This window comes from Sphaerodactylus townsendi, linkage group LG04 (assembly GCF_021028975.2).
Source record: "Sphaerodactylus townsendi isolate TG3544 linkage group LG04, MPM_Stown_v2.3, whole genome shotgun sequence".
NCBI lineage: Eukaryota > Metazoa > Chordata > Lepidosauria > Squamata > Sphaerodactylidae > Sphaerodactylus > Sphaerodactylus townsendi.
The window spans coordinates 37781253-37799113 of record NC_059428.1 but is presented as its reverse complement, the minus strand read 5'-3'; the positions used below and the strand labels follow the sequence as shown (position 1 = coordinate 37799113).

Sequence of the window (17861 nt, the reverse complement as noted above, 5' to 3'; positions counted from 1 at the left end):
AATCTCCCACCCCACCCCCACAATCAAGAATCTCTCTCATCTGAACATGGCAGTCGCCATTTGAGTGGATTTTCTAGAGACTACACTCAAATGGTGGATGGAAGGGAGGAAATGGGATACTTCTTGCTGTTGTAGTTCACACGGGCAAGCAGGAAGCATTTGAAACCTGGGTTACAAGAAGATCACTTGTTTAGTGATCTTCACCAGAGGCGTAGCTCCAAGGGGTGGGGAGGGGCACGATGCACCAGGTGCGCACCCCGTGGGGGCAGGACATTCCAGGGTGGGGCGGAGGATGCACCAGTACCCTGGGCGCTTTTCCTCCTTGCTACGCCTCTGATCTTCACTTAACCCGGGTTGAGCTCTCTAAAATGGATCTGGCCCATTTTGGGGGAGTGTTCTCTGGAAAGCTCTGCCCCAAAATGTGTTTTTTGCCTCCTTATACCGTTTTAGATTGGCTATGTGGAATCTCCCAGAGAGTTCTAACAGCTGGATCTAAAAGGACAAGGCTTCTGTCAATGGTGCCTCAGCAACCAGCTTACTGTTTTTGCCTGATCCCTGCCCACCCACCTGATATTCATGCTTGTCTGGTTTTCCCCTTACCCTGTTTGCTTGCTTCACTTGCTCTCTGTTTCCTCTCTGTCTCCTTCTTTTCACTCTCTTTACATTCCTTTCACCTCCACAGCCTCTACATCTCCTTTTTGCCCCTTTCCTATTCCTTACTCCTGCCCATCTCATTTGTTGCTGGGAGCTGAACAACTTCACACTGTGGTCTCTTAACACTACACATGAACCACACCGTAGCACTGGCATGATGTTTTATTCCTTATTACTTCCATAATACTTTTAACATATAAAGTGGTTTATGATGTTTATTACATTTTCTCCCAGCAAGCCCTTATGAAGCAATTGAGAGTGGGTGGGTGAGAGAAAGAAAAACTTGCCTGGGGCTGCACAGGTACTTTTATGACTTGGAGGTGGATTTGTAAGTAGGTTTCCTGCACCCAAACCCCACCCATGATATACAGCTCATTTTTATATAACAGAAGCGTTTTAAGTTCTGCCCATGCAGAAGAAAAAAACTAAAAGGAAATAAGAAAAGACTGGGTTTGAAGTTGCTTTAAAATAAGTTACAGCTTCTGCCAACCTCAAAATATCACCCCCTTTGATGCCTGTTTCCTGCTGCTTCCCATCTACCCCTTCTGCAGTTTTCATTTGTTTCTTTCCCTGCATTTCAGATACATGGAGGGGGAAAAAAACTGCTATAGTTCACCAGGGAGGCTCAGCTGAAGCCCCAAAGACAGGAGCTGTTTGCGCTGCTGCTTCTTTCTCCATAAATACAGCTGAGACTATGACTGGGTAATTGGCTAAGTGCCTGTCAGCTTAATAACGGAGAGGGAGAGTTGTACTTACTATTCAAAGCCATGGATGCTTCCTGCTGGTGGATTTCAACACTGGTTTTGTTTTGCAAGGCCAGCAAAGAGAGCAAGCGGACACAGGGTTCTGAGGAACTGTCTCCCCTGGCTCTGGTCTTACACTCAACAATTGGTATGGAAAAACACAGCACGAAACAAGCAATGTGGAAAAGAACAGAATTCACCCAGGCGTTATGCACTCATCCATCACAGTTCATGCCAGCCAGGCAATCCTACAGTCATCTTTGCTTCCAAATTTTAAGTTGCAGCAGAGGCTAGGAAAAGTGAGCAGCTGCCAACTAGGGATATATACAGAAATTATATTCGGGTTTAGCTCATTGGGGGGGGGGGGGGGGAGATAATATCACTGTCAGTGCTGCCCTAAGCCAGACTGACTTAAGTGAACTGAAAAGGGTATAACTCTGTTCATGATTGTCAAATGCTGAGGGGAGAAAATCAGTTCAGCAGCCACTTCAACTGGGACACCTATTCAGTATAGCCTGGGCCACAGGGAACTGAAAGAGAAATGTAGACAGAATTGGCCAATGTACTCGATCCACAACTCAAAGGAAGGTTCATTTTCACCAGTCGTCCTTCCAAGGTTAATGAAAGGCATGTGATCAGCTTGAGTGTGATTAGTTATTATTTTAGTTTGCATCCCTAGTAGCATCTTTAAATATATCTGGCTTTTGAAGATGGGAACTGTCATGCTGATAATACATGAGTGTGTGTGTGTGTGTGTGTGTGCGCGCGCGCGCGCGCGCAGGTTACCAAATGCATATTCCTCCATCATCATAGCTTGTGGAGAGGAGCGACCTGTCCAACAATTACAACGAGCTATTAGAAGCGCAACAGTGCTCTGTGATTCAGAACTGGAACTGAAAACCCCTTTTCCACTAAAGAGGAGATACAACGCAGAGCCAAGCTTAAACTAAGCTAATGTGAGACCAATCAATAGAGTACAGAGATTTTCTAATGCTTTATAGGTACCTCTGCATAACTATATCAATTTTAACCTAATCCGAGCAGGGAAACATGGTACTTTGCTGCAGATTGAAATGTATGCTCAGACTCAGGGGGAAAAGCTGAACAAACACAGCCTGACAATTCTCCTCCTCTGTTTTCTTTAATACAAATTATAGTAAGATTGCCAGTTCTAGGTTGTAAAATACATGGAGATTTTGGGGGTGGAGCATGAGGGGGGAGGGTTTAAGGGGGAGCGGACTTTAATGGGGTATAATACTATACAGTCCACCTGCCAAAGTGGCCTTTTTTACTCCAGGTGAACTGATCTCTATTGCCTGAACACAAATTGTAATCCCAGGAGATCTCCAGCTACTACCTGGAGGTTGGGAACCCTACATTATACATTTCGTATTATAACACTGCATGTTGGCTTTTCCGCCAAATAGCCATGCATAGCACGTTTCAGGGGTCAGTGCAACACAACAGCACGTAAATGAAATGTAATGGCGAAACAGCTCTGAGCATATAGTCAATAATCCCAAAATGAACTATGCAGACATCAGTTTCCTAGATAACTTCTCTGGTGTAATGTAAATATTTACAAGTTGGTTGTCAAAATATACCGGTGTCGTAGTAATATTTCATATTTTCGAACCGTGTGGATAATGTAATAAGAAACAACGACCAGAGAGCTAGCCAGACATCCAGATAAAATCCAACTTCGAAAAGAACTTCTATGATGCATGGTTTGTGCAATGGCTAGTTAAAGTGGTAAACTGAAAGCACTAGTCCCAGGTTTCTTGCCAGGGCCAAATTCTGATGCAAAGTGAACCACGATCTGCTGGCTAGCTCTGTCGCCCTTTTTTCGTATTCATATCTACACTTGAAAATGCCTGTGAATTGTATTAGATTTTGGTATATTTTGTCAACCAACTCGTAAATATTTACATTATACCAAAAAGGTTATCTGGGAAACTGACATCTGCATAGTTCCTTGTTAGATTATTGTCTATATTTTGTAGCAACGTGCTCAGAGCCGTTTACAAAGCAATGTATTTCAATCAATGCGGCCTTCTTTTGTTCTTTTCTCACTGAAGCCTCACCTGTGATTTGTTAACCCATCTATTCTGGTCCTCAGATGTATACAGTTTGTGCTGATGTGAACATTATTATCTGCATATATTCCAGATTCCAGGCAGGTACAGTTTGTAACCTTCCTTCCAAATGATTTTTTTTTTAACAAATTTCACTTTTGCCAGAATTATCTATTTTCCAATGTCCTCTTTCTCTAGGTCTATATATTTAAAATTCCAGCATTGTATTAACAGTAAACCAGGCATCAAGAAAAAAATATGTGGTCTACAATAAGATCTCTGAAATTTTTATTCATTGCAGTTTGTACACACTATCTACAAATTTGCAGGCCCAATTAATGCAAGGTCTTGGAACTACTTTACATGACAATGTAATATGCATACTTGTTTATTTATTTTGGATTATTTATATACTGCTTCTCAGCTGTTAGCTCTCTCCCAGTGCATTTACAAAAAATGCGTTCAAGGGTTGGCATCACAAACATAGATTTGGAATGGGGTCAGAAGGGAAAATTTTAAGTAGGTTGCATGTTCCTAACTGTTTGGGTCTTCTTCTGAAGAAGGCTTGAGGCACCTTTCTCTGTTTCTGATTCCCTTGTGCTGTTTTTATCCTAAAATGAGTTTGTAAGAGGCTCAGGATGAGGCTATGTTATCCCTGACCCATTTTTCCCTGTTGCACAGGAAGACTTAGGCCCCTTCCACACATGCACAATAATGCACTTTCAATCCACTTTTAATGCACTTGCTGAATTTTATACTGTGCAGAATAGCAAAATCCACTTGCAAACAATTGTGAAAGTGGATTGAAAGTGCATTATTCTGCATGTATGGAAGGGGCCTCAGTGCTTACTGTTGTGACCCATCCAGATTACCTTGAACTCCACAGACTCCACTTATATCAAATGCCCATATGTCAAGTGCCCAATTTGAAATGTTACCGAACAACATTTAACTGTGACTAAAACATAAGACATAACAGAAAAGTGAAAAGTGACAACAACAGCAATATCCGAGTTTGTCTCTTTGTATGACAGAGCACTGGAAATGTGTAGTGTAACATTTGCTTGGTTTAGCTTTATCTATGAAGAACATAGGTGGAGATAAACAGGCACTGCTATGGGCAGGGCTTTTTTGTGATGGTACTCAACTAATACTGAGTACTAGCCCCATTTTTAGGGGCTGTTCAAAGACTTGACCTCATATACCAGCCTGCCCCACTCACTCAATTCTCTGTCTGCACCTGCCTCCCACAGGGCCAACCTAGAGAGAATATGCGGGGGGGGGTGGGTGTTTCAGACATAACACTGATAGAAATAGTCACAGCCTTGTACATGAGTTATGGCTCTTTTCTTTTTCTCTTCTTTCTCTTTGTACAAAAAAAAGAAAAGAAAGGACTATGGAGAAGAAGATATTCTAATCAAATATCCTGAGAGAAAGACCCAGTACTGCCATATTGCTTTGCCTTCAATCACCTCACAGCTTGTGCCCAATTTGCTTCTCTCTTGCTCCATCTTCCCAAAAAAATGTTTCTATACACATGTGCGCATCGATGTGAGCATGCCTCACTGGGATTTTTCTCCAAACTCTGATGGGCAAACCTGAACAAAGCTAACAGGAGACAATTTCCTGACATGCGATGACCCTAGAGGAATATTAGCTTTCTTTCCCCAAAAACCCAGATTCTAGTCTTTTTGAGTTGAACCATTCACAATAATCAGAAAGCAAACACTCAACAATATAGCCACTTTATGCTTATGTGTCTCTTTTACCATGCTTTGCCAAAATCATGACCTACGTCATACAATAAACTTTCAGAGGTACACATAAGATATTTTAAGTGCACATCTAAAAGCAAAAAAAGCTAATACTGCAAACTCATATACAATATATAAGTATCCATCTCAGGGAACCATGACTTGTTGCTATTCCACATTAAAGGCATGTTGACTAACAGCCTACGTTTGCTTGTATGTGGTGTGCGAAAAGCTCCTGAATTTAGACTGCATTTTGTTCAGGTCAACATTCTGGTCCATGGGACACATTTTTAATAGATAACAGTGTGTCCAGCTCACCTGGTCCATATCCTTCTTCTTCAGCTGAACTACATGAGGTTCAATCGCACCTTCATCCCTACCATGAATGGACTGCAATGTGCTGTGACTAGTATCAGTTGCACAGATGCATCCTCGCCAGGGTAAGAACAGCTTCATTTTGAGAGCAGACTAAATGGCAGAGTAATGATCTGAGTTTCGAGCTCCACCATTCTATTCAGATAACAATTTTTCTCCCATTGTCAGACTAGTATATTTTAGCAGCTTTATAGCTTCAACATCTAATTCAGTCAGCCTTTAATGAAATGCACTTTACCACATTTCCTGTTATAAACTGTATGCTAACAAAAGCTATAATCTTTGGAGCTCTTCTTTTTCTTTTATCTGGATTGTGTAGGACACAAACTTCGTTTTAATGATGTGCTACTCTTTCTGCTCGAAAAAGCTTTATCAAAATGCATAGCTCCAAAAATATCAATAAAATATCTGAAGGCAAAAACGACTTCACTCATGCTGTTACTAGAAATGTAATTCCAGCCTTCCTTACCCTTTGGGCAGAAATGTCCATTAGAGGAATCCTGTCTCAGGAAGATGGCAGACCCTCAGATAACCCAAGGCCAGCATCAATCTGCCACGAACCTGACCACTAAAATGGGCCTCAGGCACAAAACAACCCCTCCCTCCTACAATTATGGCCAGATACCAATATCTCTGCAATCATTTAAAAAGTGTATGGATATATATATAATCTACTAATTAAAATAAAACTTGTATGCCAATAAAAGTATCTGAAAACCCACCCTAAAATAAAACTTTTAAAAACTGTTTTTCCCCTAGTTATTTTTATTGTTTTCTATTAACCTAACACAAATAAAAATTTAAGTGAGGCCTCAAGATATTAACAGTTTATATACGATGGCTCTCCCAGTAAAATAAGTAGGTAGGTTGAGCGCACTCTAAATCTCAGTACCCTGATTCTCACCCCTGACATATCTAGACCATGCTCTTCCTAAAATGTTCAATATTTGTTAAAATTAGAAGTTGGTGATTTATTCATATGTATTACTGATCTTGATCTTTACTTTGATGCTCCCTCCAGATTGTAAGCTCATATAGGTTAAGCATAAAGCAATTGGCCTCATCCTCTTAGAAACAAATAATCTCAATGGAATTCTAAGAAGAGTTACAGTAAATTAGTGGGCTTGGAAGCATGTAACTGTCATTTCAAATTCCTGCTTTTCCTATCATATCTCCTTGGGTGGGTCACTTTCTTTTGGCACATCACTGTCTCTCCAGCTATAAACTGAAAAGGAACAAGAAGCGAAGAAGGCAAAAGACCTCATGGATAACAATCATGATAAATAATCATTACCGGACTGCATATTGAAAAAGAGCTGGGTACCTTCACTGAAATGAAGTGCATGGGACAGCACGAAGTAACAGGCATTTTAAGATGGCTGCAAGCAATCTGAGCCTAACAGAAGAAGATGCTTTCTAATGAGTCAAACCATTAGCTCAGCACTGTCTACCCTGGCTGGCAGCTCTCCAGGATCACAGATCATGGTCTTTAACATCACCTACTTCCTGATCCCTTTAACTGGAGATTCTGGGGATTGATGCTGAAATCTTCTGCATGCCAAGCAGAACCACATCTCCTCCCGAGAGGAAAGCTCAGAGAGGTTTAACACTTATCTCAAACTTGGAAGGGCTGATTTCTAAAAGTAATGTATGAGCTTCTTAACTGGAACTCATCATGTACTGGAGACGGGATTAAATCTCTTCACTAATCCTAGTTGCAAGAGCATTCAGTACCATTTATTTTCAATGGCTGATATGGCCGACATCAATAACAACATAGCGAAAAGAAACAGAAAGAAGAAGCTATCCCTTTGGAAGTGGATTCCAAGCAAGGCCACCAAGAAACTGTGCTTGTTATATGATAAGACCAAGAATTGTCAAAAGGTTAAGACCTCAGAATAACATGAGCCTTAGTGAAGAAAACACAACTATTCTTATTTATTGCTGTACACCCAAATGTACCTGGGCACATACATGTTTTCACTCCTGTGGCCTTTGTGGTAAGTACATATCAGATCAGACTAGTTAAGGAGCAGCAATGGAAGAGAATAGGAACAATGTAGAATTAATTTTGTTGAGACAAGATGAAACTGTAGATGTACTGCATGCAAATCCAGGTCCACCACACTTAGGGCACAAAGCATTCTGCCTCAAGATCAGTCCCTATAAAAGGACTTTTGCCTAGTCAATTTCAAAACAGGGATAAGTTACTCACTGCTCTTTTAAGTAACTGTTTATACGCAAGAACACTGTGTGCTGCCACATATCACTGAGCAAAGGCACAGTTCAGAGCAATATTTTTGACATAACTTATTAGTTTGATCCTATTTTTTTTCAACTTTTGACCAGTATTACAAACAGAATTTATAACTCGTAATACAGCTTCTTGCATTTTGTCCCCACTTATCACAGATGGTTCCCGCACAGCCCAGCTGAGGAAGCTACTTGTTGAGTTTGGGGGAAGAACTTCGCACAGGGCTCTCCCCCAAAATGGGTTCAGCCCATTACATTTCCCTCAACCCATTACAAAAAGAGCTAAATTAGCAATCTTTTTGGAGAACCCTGGTAGAAGCTGTTCCCAAGTGAAGGCCCCAGAAGTGGCTTCTGCTTTACTTTTCCTGCCTGCCACTTGATTTTCGCACCTTCCTCCAGTGGTCCACACCTACTTCCATTTCTGCAGGCGTCAGCCATTGCAAGAAATGATTCTGCTCGCTCCTCTTCTTTCCACAGTTCACCAACCATGGGAGGGGGGGAATTCTCTGACTGAGCTCCCTTTAAATGTCCCAAGTGGGGGGGGGATTGTTTTTTTTAAAAAAAATTGGATGTAACCAATGCTTAGCCACAGAGATACATGGAGGATTCTTACCTCCATAGCTACACATTCCTTAGGGGAAAAGAAAAAAAGTGTTCTTGGGCAAGGGAGTCCCAGCAACATGGACAGCCTGCAATTGCTTCCTGGAGGGATGAAATCTCCAGTGCAAAGGCAACCGGGGAAAATGGGTTCATTAATAATGAGTTACACATGTTATTAGTGTGCTGTGCAGAAACCACTATAGAGATTTGAAATTTAATACCAGTTTGTGCTTTTATCAATCACCACATTTTTCTGTATACCACTGTAAAGAAAAGAGTGTATATGAAAAAAAAATAAGAGTAAAGATCACAGCTGTCCCTATTTGTGCCCACCTGCAGAAGAAAAGTATCTGGTGATATACTGGTCCTATATTCCTCTCAGCATGACTACAGTTGGGATTTAAACAAAACAGAAGTTTTCATATTTGTGAATCAAATGTGTTTCCTTGGATATGATTAACATTTGAATTCGCACATCTGAGGATATTAACATCAAGTTGACTACACACTTTCATAACTTATGCAATGACCATTTAGAATCTAAAAGTAACAGCTTCCATTAGGCCAACTGCTTTCTGTTCATGTTTCACTATTTATCACAGCAAACAAACCTTGCATTTTATTGGTGGATATGATGAGTGGTATTGTTTCACTTACAACTATACAAGGTCACAAATATTCATGAACTTCAAGATTGCAGATAGAATATTCATGACCTTTTCTGTACTGACAAACCTGGGGACAGTCTCTGTGAACTTGTTATGCAAAATGCACAAATGGAACACAAACTCAAATTAATTTACTGAAAATTAATGAGATTAGATTAATGCAAACCTCACATAGAAAAACATTAGTCTCTGGTTTGTTGAACAAAACCACTAGTGGGTCTCCTTATGTGTCAGGCCATGAACTAGCAGAAGAATACCTATCTTTGAAAACAAACAAATAACCTAAATGGTTAGTACAGGTCCAAGAACAGTATTTTGCTCCTTATATTCAAAATTGAACATGGAAAGAGCTTCCCTATTATCAGCGGTGCAGTTGAAGGGTGGGGCAAGCAATTCCAGGATCTTACATTCTGATCCAATACTTCAAATGAATAAGAGAAGGTGAACTCAAAGTGTCCTTTATTTCAATACAAGATTCAATTTAAATTATTGTATGCTATCATCCAAACTTTTACAGAACGAGGTTTTGGAGAAGATACTGACATCTATCCTCAGTTGCTCAGAGTCCACGCGAGGTACTCAAGGAACCACAACTGAACATTCTGCCCTGAAGCACACATCTAATGCAAATGTGAACAGTTCTGACTGCAGGACACAAATTACTAGCAAAACATCCTCCCTGTTGCCCTGGAACCTGTAAACAGATGGGCATGTAAGCAAAATTGTCTTACCCTGCTTCTCAAATGTCCTGTGCAAAGTAAAAGCATTGGTTCTGTTGAATTTTTGGAGGCACTGAAATATGCAACCTTCTTCACCATCCAGAGTTAGCCATGCATGAGAACCACTCAGGCCCCCATGCATTCAGCTGGAATCTCTTCTGCTTCATCATCTTTGTCCTTACAAATTTTTGGTTCTTTGGAAATCCAAATGCTAGCAGCTTCCTTTGCCCAGACACAGGTGTCAAACTCACGGCCCTCCAGATGTTATGGACTACAGTTCCCATCATCCCCTGCCAGCATGAGCAATTAGCCATGCTGGCAGGGGTGATGAGAACTGTGGTCCATAACATCTGGAGGGCCGCAAGTTTCCCTACACTCCACTCATACTTAAAAACTTTGCTTGAATAAGTCTCAGACCCAAGACATGGTATCTCTGGAAGATCTATCAGATCCAACTATGAGTATTTGCTTTCATCTAAGGAATAAAAAGACCAAATGACTGGATATTGCCATCAATAAAAGAGAAAACTGTTCCACATAGGACCTCAAACCTATATGCCAGTCATAACTTTTTCAGTAACTTAGATCAAGGATTACCTAAGGTAGCATTCATATACAAGGCACTTATATTTTTATCTGCGGCATATAAATCCAAAAAAGGCATCTGTGGAAAGGTTACATTAACAGAGCCCTGTTCAAGAGGTTCATCTGTGTAGAATGAACCCAGCTCTGCTTGCCCTCCCACTGCCATGTGTTCAAGAATCCATTTGCACAGAACTTATACATTGATATCTGAACATGTGTAGAATTCATCACACGCTCTCCATTTTCCAGGCTATTTTCCAGGCCAACATTATGAGAGCCAACATTAATTTGGATGCACAGCTATAGGCTCTCTGCAACTATGTCCTTTGAAGGCATGAAGGCCAGGGCCAGTAAACACAACATTAACTTCTTTAGGCATTCATTTCATTCATTTGCCCAAACGATGCTACAGGGAAGTCACAACATTGACCTGTAGTCATGTCTTTAGCTGTGCAGATGGCCAAGAGAATTGTGTAGCATTAATTTCCCAGCACTTGTCGACTGCAGGCTCACATCCTTGAAATAATTGCCTTGAGTGAGCACATTTATGTGCAACATGCACAAAAATTCTGTCAAAGAGTCAATCCTAAATCAAAGACTTGCCTGGAGCAAATTTACAAAGCATGCAGGTCCTTTTGTGTTTGTGCTGCTGAAACTCTCCTTGATGCAGCTGGATCTTCAGTTGTTCGTGCTTTTTTGTCTTTTTAAAAAATCCTGACTTGAAAGTTGGCATACTCTTTGCCCATTTGAAGTTAATAAAATAAACACCCACACACAGAGATCCCAACATGGTACCTCTTCCCTCTGTGCTCCAAATGAATCATCGGATGCCAGCATACTTATGAAAATATTGCTGAACTGTGCACATTCCTAAGCCTCAACACAAAAGGATGGAATGTGTTTGCGAACATTCTATGTCCACTCCACACTGGCTATACACATCCTTGCTGCAAATGCATTCTGAACACCAAGTATCTCCAGATAAACTCCAAGGCTGCAAGGTTAAGTGGGAAATAGAAATCCAATGACCCCTAGCTGGGTAAGTGAGCTTAATGACTTCGCTGCTGCCATACGTACACAGTGGAGCTGAGCCTGCTCCCTCCCTGCAGCGCAGGAAAGTGGGAGACCAGTGGAATTATGTTCCACACATTTTAAAATGGATGCAGATATGTAACTACTGCTGAAAAGGGTTAACAAAACTACGAATCCTCTGTGGGCGGAAGGACAAGACAGAGGACTGAGCATCAGAGGCCACAGCACCCACTGTTAGGTGTTTGCAGTTCTGCTGATGCTTTCCATCGCAAGGCAGATAAATTACTCAGTAAATCCTATTACTCCATGTGGATAAACCTTACATGCACGTTAACAAGTCTGGAGAGCTGGAGGAATGGATTCCTCTGAAAGGATATGCCAGGATCAGAACACATCCAGCTCACAGGAACTCAAGAGGAGCAAAAGGTACATATTCTTCTTATCCTCACTTGCAGAAATCTCCCTCTCCCTGCACCAAAATAAGAATGTGCTTCAGTACACTGGAAGCAAAGATAATACAGCATGTTTTGCTTTCCTGCACCCAGCATCTTGAAAATAATGAAACACTAAAATGCTGTTGGGGTTTTCCTTTCATGCTCTCCCCTCCCCCCAATAATAAGAATGCACCTGCAATTATTAAGCAGAGAACACAAGGAAAGATCATTGGGGCTCAGAAGCTCACAGTGGCATCTATTAGCTACCAAGACTAATGCCAGACGAAGAGAATGAAAAACTTTGCTGCTGTCATTAGCTTTGCCAAGGAACTGCTCCCTGGACATTTGTGGGCTGTGCACCATCAGCTCTTTGCATGGATTACACGCTTATTCTAAATCACGCCCAATAGCTTTATTGCCATAATATGTAGAATACATGCATGAGCGTGCACAGCGAGCAAGAGAGAGAGAGAGGTGTTGTTAGTAGGACAGCTACACTAGATTAAATTGCACAGATTATGATGATATAATTTATTTGAAAGAAATAGAGAGTTCATTGTCGACTCGGAGTGCACTGGAAAGATTTTTTGTTCTGTTTTCTTCAAACAGTTTATGCAATCAAAGTTTTGAGGCAATAGTACTGACCTTCTTCAGGGGTGGCACCCCCACAACTAGCTGCTTTAATCACACATGTATACATATATGGCACATGCTTCTTCTTCCGCTGAGACAACTAAAGGCAAGCAGATGAGCAGAGGAGTAGCCCAAATACCTTCCAATCTAGCCAGATACCACCATGGTAAACCAATGAACACAAACGACATGCAGTTCAAACTATCCAAAGATTCTCTTATCAAAATTCTGTCATCAAAGGGTTTGCTGTTCTGTGCAGGACCCAGATGGAGTGTCTGGAGATTCAGTTGACCAGCACCCAATTTTAAGAAGAACATAATGTCCGGAAGGGAGAAAAACAGTTCTACAAGTCACAAGTCCTTTAACTACAAAATTTGGTAGGAGTTACTCTTCGTGCTCCCCCCGCCCACACACACACACCATGCTGTTTTATGTTGTGGTTTGAATATGTATTTATTATTTTATATACATCTCGAAACGTTTGAAGTGGCTTACAACAGACCAACATTAAAATTACAGTAATAAATATAATCCTTGATTTTTTTTAAAATAGAAAAAACAGTCCAACCCCCACTTAAAAGACACAGCAAGCCTTTTCTACTTATGCCCATTTCACTGAAGGGCAAGTCCACTACCCACTCCACACGTGGCATGTTCTTATCCAGACCAAGAAAGGGAGAGAAGGCAAAATGATGCTTGACGTGTGGGGACGGGATTATTTGATTTCACTGTCCAGGAAAGGTTTTATTCCAAAACATTCCCGCAAAGGCTATTTAACAGCATCATTCATTTCTAGGTACTATTCGTTATCATGGGCTAGTCACAAGTACCATATCATTTTTGCTCCCTTTGCGTTTGTGTGCATAGCTATCATTAGTAAGTCACCCAATTCAAAGCAGAGAATCTGAAAAGCAAACAAAACACTTTGCGGGGACTGCGCACACTTCCAAAGGTTTGGGGGTGGCTCTGAATCCTCGGAGGGATGGAGGTGGGGGCTTTTTGCTTTTTAAGCGTGCAGCGATGCTGATTCGGAATCAGTCTCCCACAAACCCCACTCCGGGAGTCGCGCACAAACACACACACACACAGGGACACGAGTTCGAACCAGAGGGCAGGCGACACGGGGACAGAAGAAACAAGGAAAGTTGGGCGATCGCCCCCTACCTGAGGATGGCCGTGTCCCCCTGCCTCACCGTGATGTTGTCGGTGCCTCGATTATAATCCACGCTGCGGACCGGCAGCCCTGTAGGGAGAAGGCAGAGCAATCTCAGTAGGACCAGCGGGAATTGCCTCCGATCGGGCTGAGCCCTTCCCACCATGGCTGGAGATGCAAACTGGGGGGGCTCGTCTTTGGCGCTCGGGGCGTGCAGGCAGATGGATTTCCACCCCGGGAGGAGGCGAGGGAACCGGGGGCAGGAGAGAGGGGTTATCCGGAAAGCGATCAGGGGGCGAGGGGGGCAATGCACAACTCTGCCTTCGGAGTCCAAAAAAAAAAAAAAAAAAGCGGTCGTGAGAGCTCTCGGTTTCCTGCTCTGCCCAGTCCTCCGTGCCTTTTCTTTTTGGCGGCGTTTCCCTTGCGACTCCTTTCTCGAGATCTGAATGGAAAGTCCCGTGTTCCCTTTTCTCCTTGATCACCAAAAAGTGCCCCTCAAAGCAACCCGGAGCGAGACGGACCCGGGAGAAGCCGGCCAGGAGTCGCCCCGAAAGCCAGCCCGGAGACGGACGCCGGGGCTTGGGCAATTTAAAAAAACACACGCACACAGAAGCGAAAACAACCCAGGCGAGCGGTCCGGAAGAGCTCCGAAAGGAGCGAGCGGGAGGGCCCCCTAAGGCGAGGGGCTGCCACTTTCCCTGCCGCCGCCGCCGCCGCCGCCGCCTCCTACTGCTGCTGCTGCTGCTCCGGGGCGTGCGAGTGGGGATGCTCCTGCTCCTGCTCGGGCGAGCGGCTGAGCAGTCTCTAAGCGCTCGCCTCCCTTCCTAACCCACTTTCCCAGGCGGAGCCAGGGAGGGGGCGAAAAAGAGGGGCGGGAGAGCGAGCAAAGCCGGAGCTCCGCGGAGGAGGGGGCTCTCCTCTCCGACTGAGTCTCCGGCTGCCCCTCGCCTGGCGCTCTCGGCCGCTCGCCCGCCCCTTCCCCTCGCCGCTGCACACAAGTGCCCCCTTCAGCCCGCCCGCCCCGATCAAAGCCTGGTGCGCCTCGAGGTTGTCACGACAACAGCTCCATTGGAGGCCCGGCCGAGCCCCTCCAGACAGACGGCCGGCCGGCAGGCAGGCAGGAAGGGAGGGAGGGAGGGAAAGAGCCGAGGAGGCCCGCGGGAGGCTGAGGGGGGTCGAGGGTCTCCGTAAAGGGTCCAAAGGAGGAGACCAGGTGGAAAGGATTCCAGGGCCGGAAAGGAGGGGGTGGGAGGGCAGGAACAAACTCACAAGTTAGCAGACACGAAGTGTGCTGCGGGGGGGAGGGGGGGGTTGCCAGCTCTGGATTGGGAACTTTCTGGAGATTTGGGGAGGGGTAGAGTCTGGGCAGCACAGGGTTTGGAGGAAAGCGAGAGCCCAGTGGGGTCTAAGAAGAGTTTGGATTTATACCCTGCTTTTCTTTTCTCAACTCTAAGGAGGTTTTCTGCATGGTAAGAACGGTAAGCGGCTGACAGACTCCTTTCACTTCCTCTCCCCACAGCAGACACCTGGTGAGGTAGGTGGGGCTGAGAGAGTTCAGACAGAACTATGACTAGCCCAGCCCCAAGGTCACTCGGGTGGCTTCAGGTGTAGAAATGGGGAAACAAATCCAGTTCGCCAGGTAAGAGTCCACTGTTCATGGGGAGGAGTGGGAAATCAAAGCCAGTTCTCCAGATTAGAGTCCACCACTCTTAACCATTACATCACACTCCAAAATTGCCATTTGGAACCAGTTTCTGTCATCTTGAGAGCAGCTGTTCCACTAGAAGATCTCCAGGTCCCACCTGGAGATTGGCAACCCTAGCTATATATGAGGCTGTTCTTCATAGCAAGTTGGTTGTGGGAAAGGTTTACAGGAGCAGGGGGGATTGCACACTACCCCCAGCCCAGTGTGGTTTCTATCTCAACTGGCGAGTCCATTTGTGGTGGATGAATCAGACAGACCCTGTCGCAAGCCAAAAGATGTGCTCTTTTTGCTGAGCTCAAAATTGTCTGACTGCTGACCACCATGTATCACTGGAATTTATGTGCATGAAAACCCAGTCATGTAAACCCAATTGTGTAGTCTGTACCCTGGGAAAATGCAGGGTAAAGAAAATGCAATGCAATGTTTGGATGGTCGTGCCTCAGATTCTGCACTGACTTGAGAAAGTATAGGCCGGGTCTGGGGCTTGTGCCTAAATGAATTAAACCAGTTCTTACACTGCAGTACTTCTTCACCTACAAAAACAGCATTTCCAACATGGGCACTGTGTCCTGTCACAAGCTTTCTGCACAGTATGCAGAATAAGATGGTAGGTTGAGCGGACAGGATTCTAGACTGGACCTTCAGACTGCAGGAGGGAGTCATGTTTTGTCAACTATGGGATAAAAAACTCCTTGCTAATGTAAACTAGTAGACAAAATCACACAACACTCTTGCCTAGGGCACTCTTGCCTAGTTTACATCATTCAGGCAACTTTTGAAGTAGGAGAGCATAGGAAGGTATGACGCCCCCCCCCCCCAACTCAATCTGAAGTGGTACAGTCCAGAATCTGACCATTATTGCATTGACAGCTATTACTGAAGCCCCAAACTGCTGGTTTGCACTGTGTGCCCCTCATGTGAGCAGATCATTCCCAAGCAGGGTGGTTGATGCGCTTGGGGAGACTTTGTAATGTGAAGAAATGGACCATTGATTTTTTTTAGGCAAGTTTGTAAATAAAAGCTTCTGAGGGCAGAACATTTTTTTTCTCTAGACCTGTTGGCAACCTTATTCTCATGTACGACAAAAGATGTGAAAGCAGCGGAAAGAGAAATCTGAACTCGTAGAATTCATACTCTCACAGCTGCCACCCTATTCTACTGCATCCAGACCTGTGCCACTTCTTTTTCCTTACTGTCAGTCTTCTGACCCCCATCTCTGACTTCAATGTGTTCTGCCTAGGATTGATCTGTAAACTATCATGAATAGATACCAGGAACCCTTCCTGAAATGTAACCTCTCTAGATTATCCATGCATTTAGATACCTTCCTATATTATAATATGTTTAAAATTTTAAAAACAAACCCTTTAAGAACTGAAGAGAGGGAAAGGATAGCAAAAAGAGGAGGGGATTTTATCATCAGCAGTTTGGCAGAGCAGCATGAAATCATTAGCCCCTTTGATGAAAAGGGGAACATTCTTCTTGGCAATTAGCTCAAATATTTCTTCCTCTTGTACTTTCCCAGATAAAACAATCCCTGCTGCACCCTCAGACTCGCCCTTCCTCGCTCTCTCTCACTCTCTGCTCTCTTTTCCATGCCCCCAGATCTGCGAGGGTCTAATTGGAGTGGAGACAATGATGGCATTGAGTTGCCCACAGTGTGAATGCTCAGTTTGTCTTCCCCAAATGCCATCACTGCCAGCTGAGCCCCACACCCTTGCAGCGGCTTTGCTGACTTGACCCAAAGAGGCTTCGTGTAGCAGCTCACGCATCACTGGCATCACTGCACAAGGAAGACGCTTAATTAGGCAAGATGCCTGTGATGAAGGCTTCGTCGGTTTTGACATCTTCCTTGCCTTGCATATGTGAAGAGTAGGGCCGGATTCAACAGGAAACCAGAGTCCAGAATCCGGATAGAACCAGTATAAGCAAATGTCAAGTGGAAAGAATAAATGAGAAGAAGTAGATTTTTAGGTAATTGATGGATTATCACTGCTAATTGTACCCAATAAAAGGATTCCTGTGTGTTACTTTTTTTCTTTTCTTTTCTTTTCTTTCCTTTTTTTGCATAGGATTTAAAATTCAATATGTCATGTTTAGAAAATCCTAACTTTTAGTTCTATAATTGTTCTGGCATGCTTGTCTTTCCCACTTTTTCTGTCAAGAACTCACAAGAACTCTCCTAACAGTCCTGTAAAGACTGGTCCAAGGTCATCCTATGAGCTTAATGGCTGAGTCGGGAGTTGAACCTGGCTCTGTGTAGTCCCGGCCTGTCCAAATAGGGAAGGCAACTGCTGTGAACCCGCATTAGTTGCACATACCAACTGGTGGCTTTGACAGTGCTGCAATCCACCTTCTAATCAAAAGACACACATAGATCATTAGGACCCAGATGAGCAGAGCAGTATATATGCAAATGCACATCTAGACGAGCATCTTATCAACATGCAGATCTCTCTTGGTGGAGTAGGATGAATA

At 43.6% G+C, this 17861-nt stretch overlaps 1 protein-coding gene across 2 annotated transcripts in view; it reads right to left on the bottom strand.

Moving 5' to 3' along the window:
* The window catches only part of LOC125430856 (limbic system associated membrane protein), a 576886-nt gene extending 562226 nt beyond the window's left edge, over positions 1 to 14660 (bottom strand). Inside the window, exon 1 of one of the 2 annotated variants that reach the window (XM_048493154.1) lies at positions 13690 to 14660. In XM_048493154.1, coding sequence (XP_048349111.1) covers positions 13690 to 13844 — 155 coding nt within the window. In that variant the 5' untranslated portion in view covers positions 13845 to 14660. The remainder of the gene's footprint in view (positions 1 to 13689) is intronic. The other variant, XM_048493155.1, reaches the window with a different exon arrangement.
* Between the last annotated feature and the right edge of the window lie 3201 nt (positions 14661 to 17861).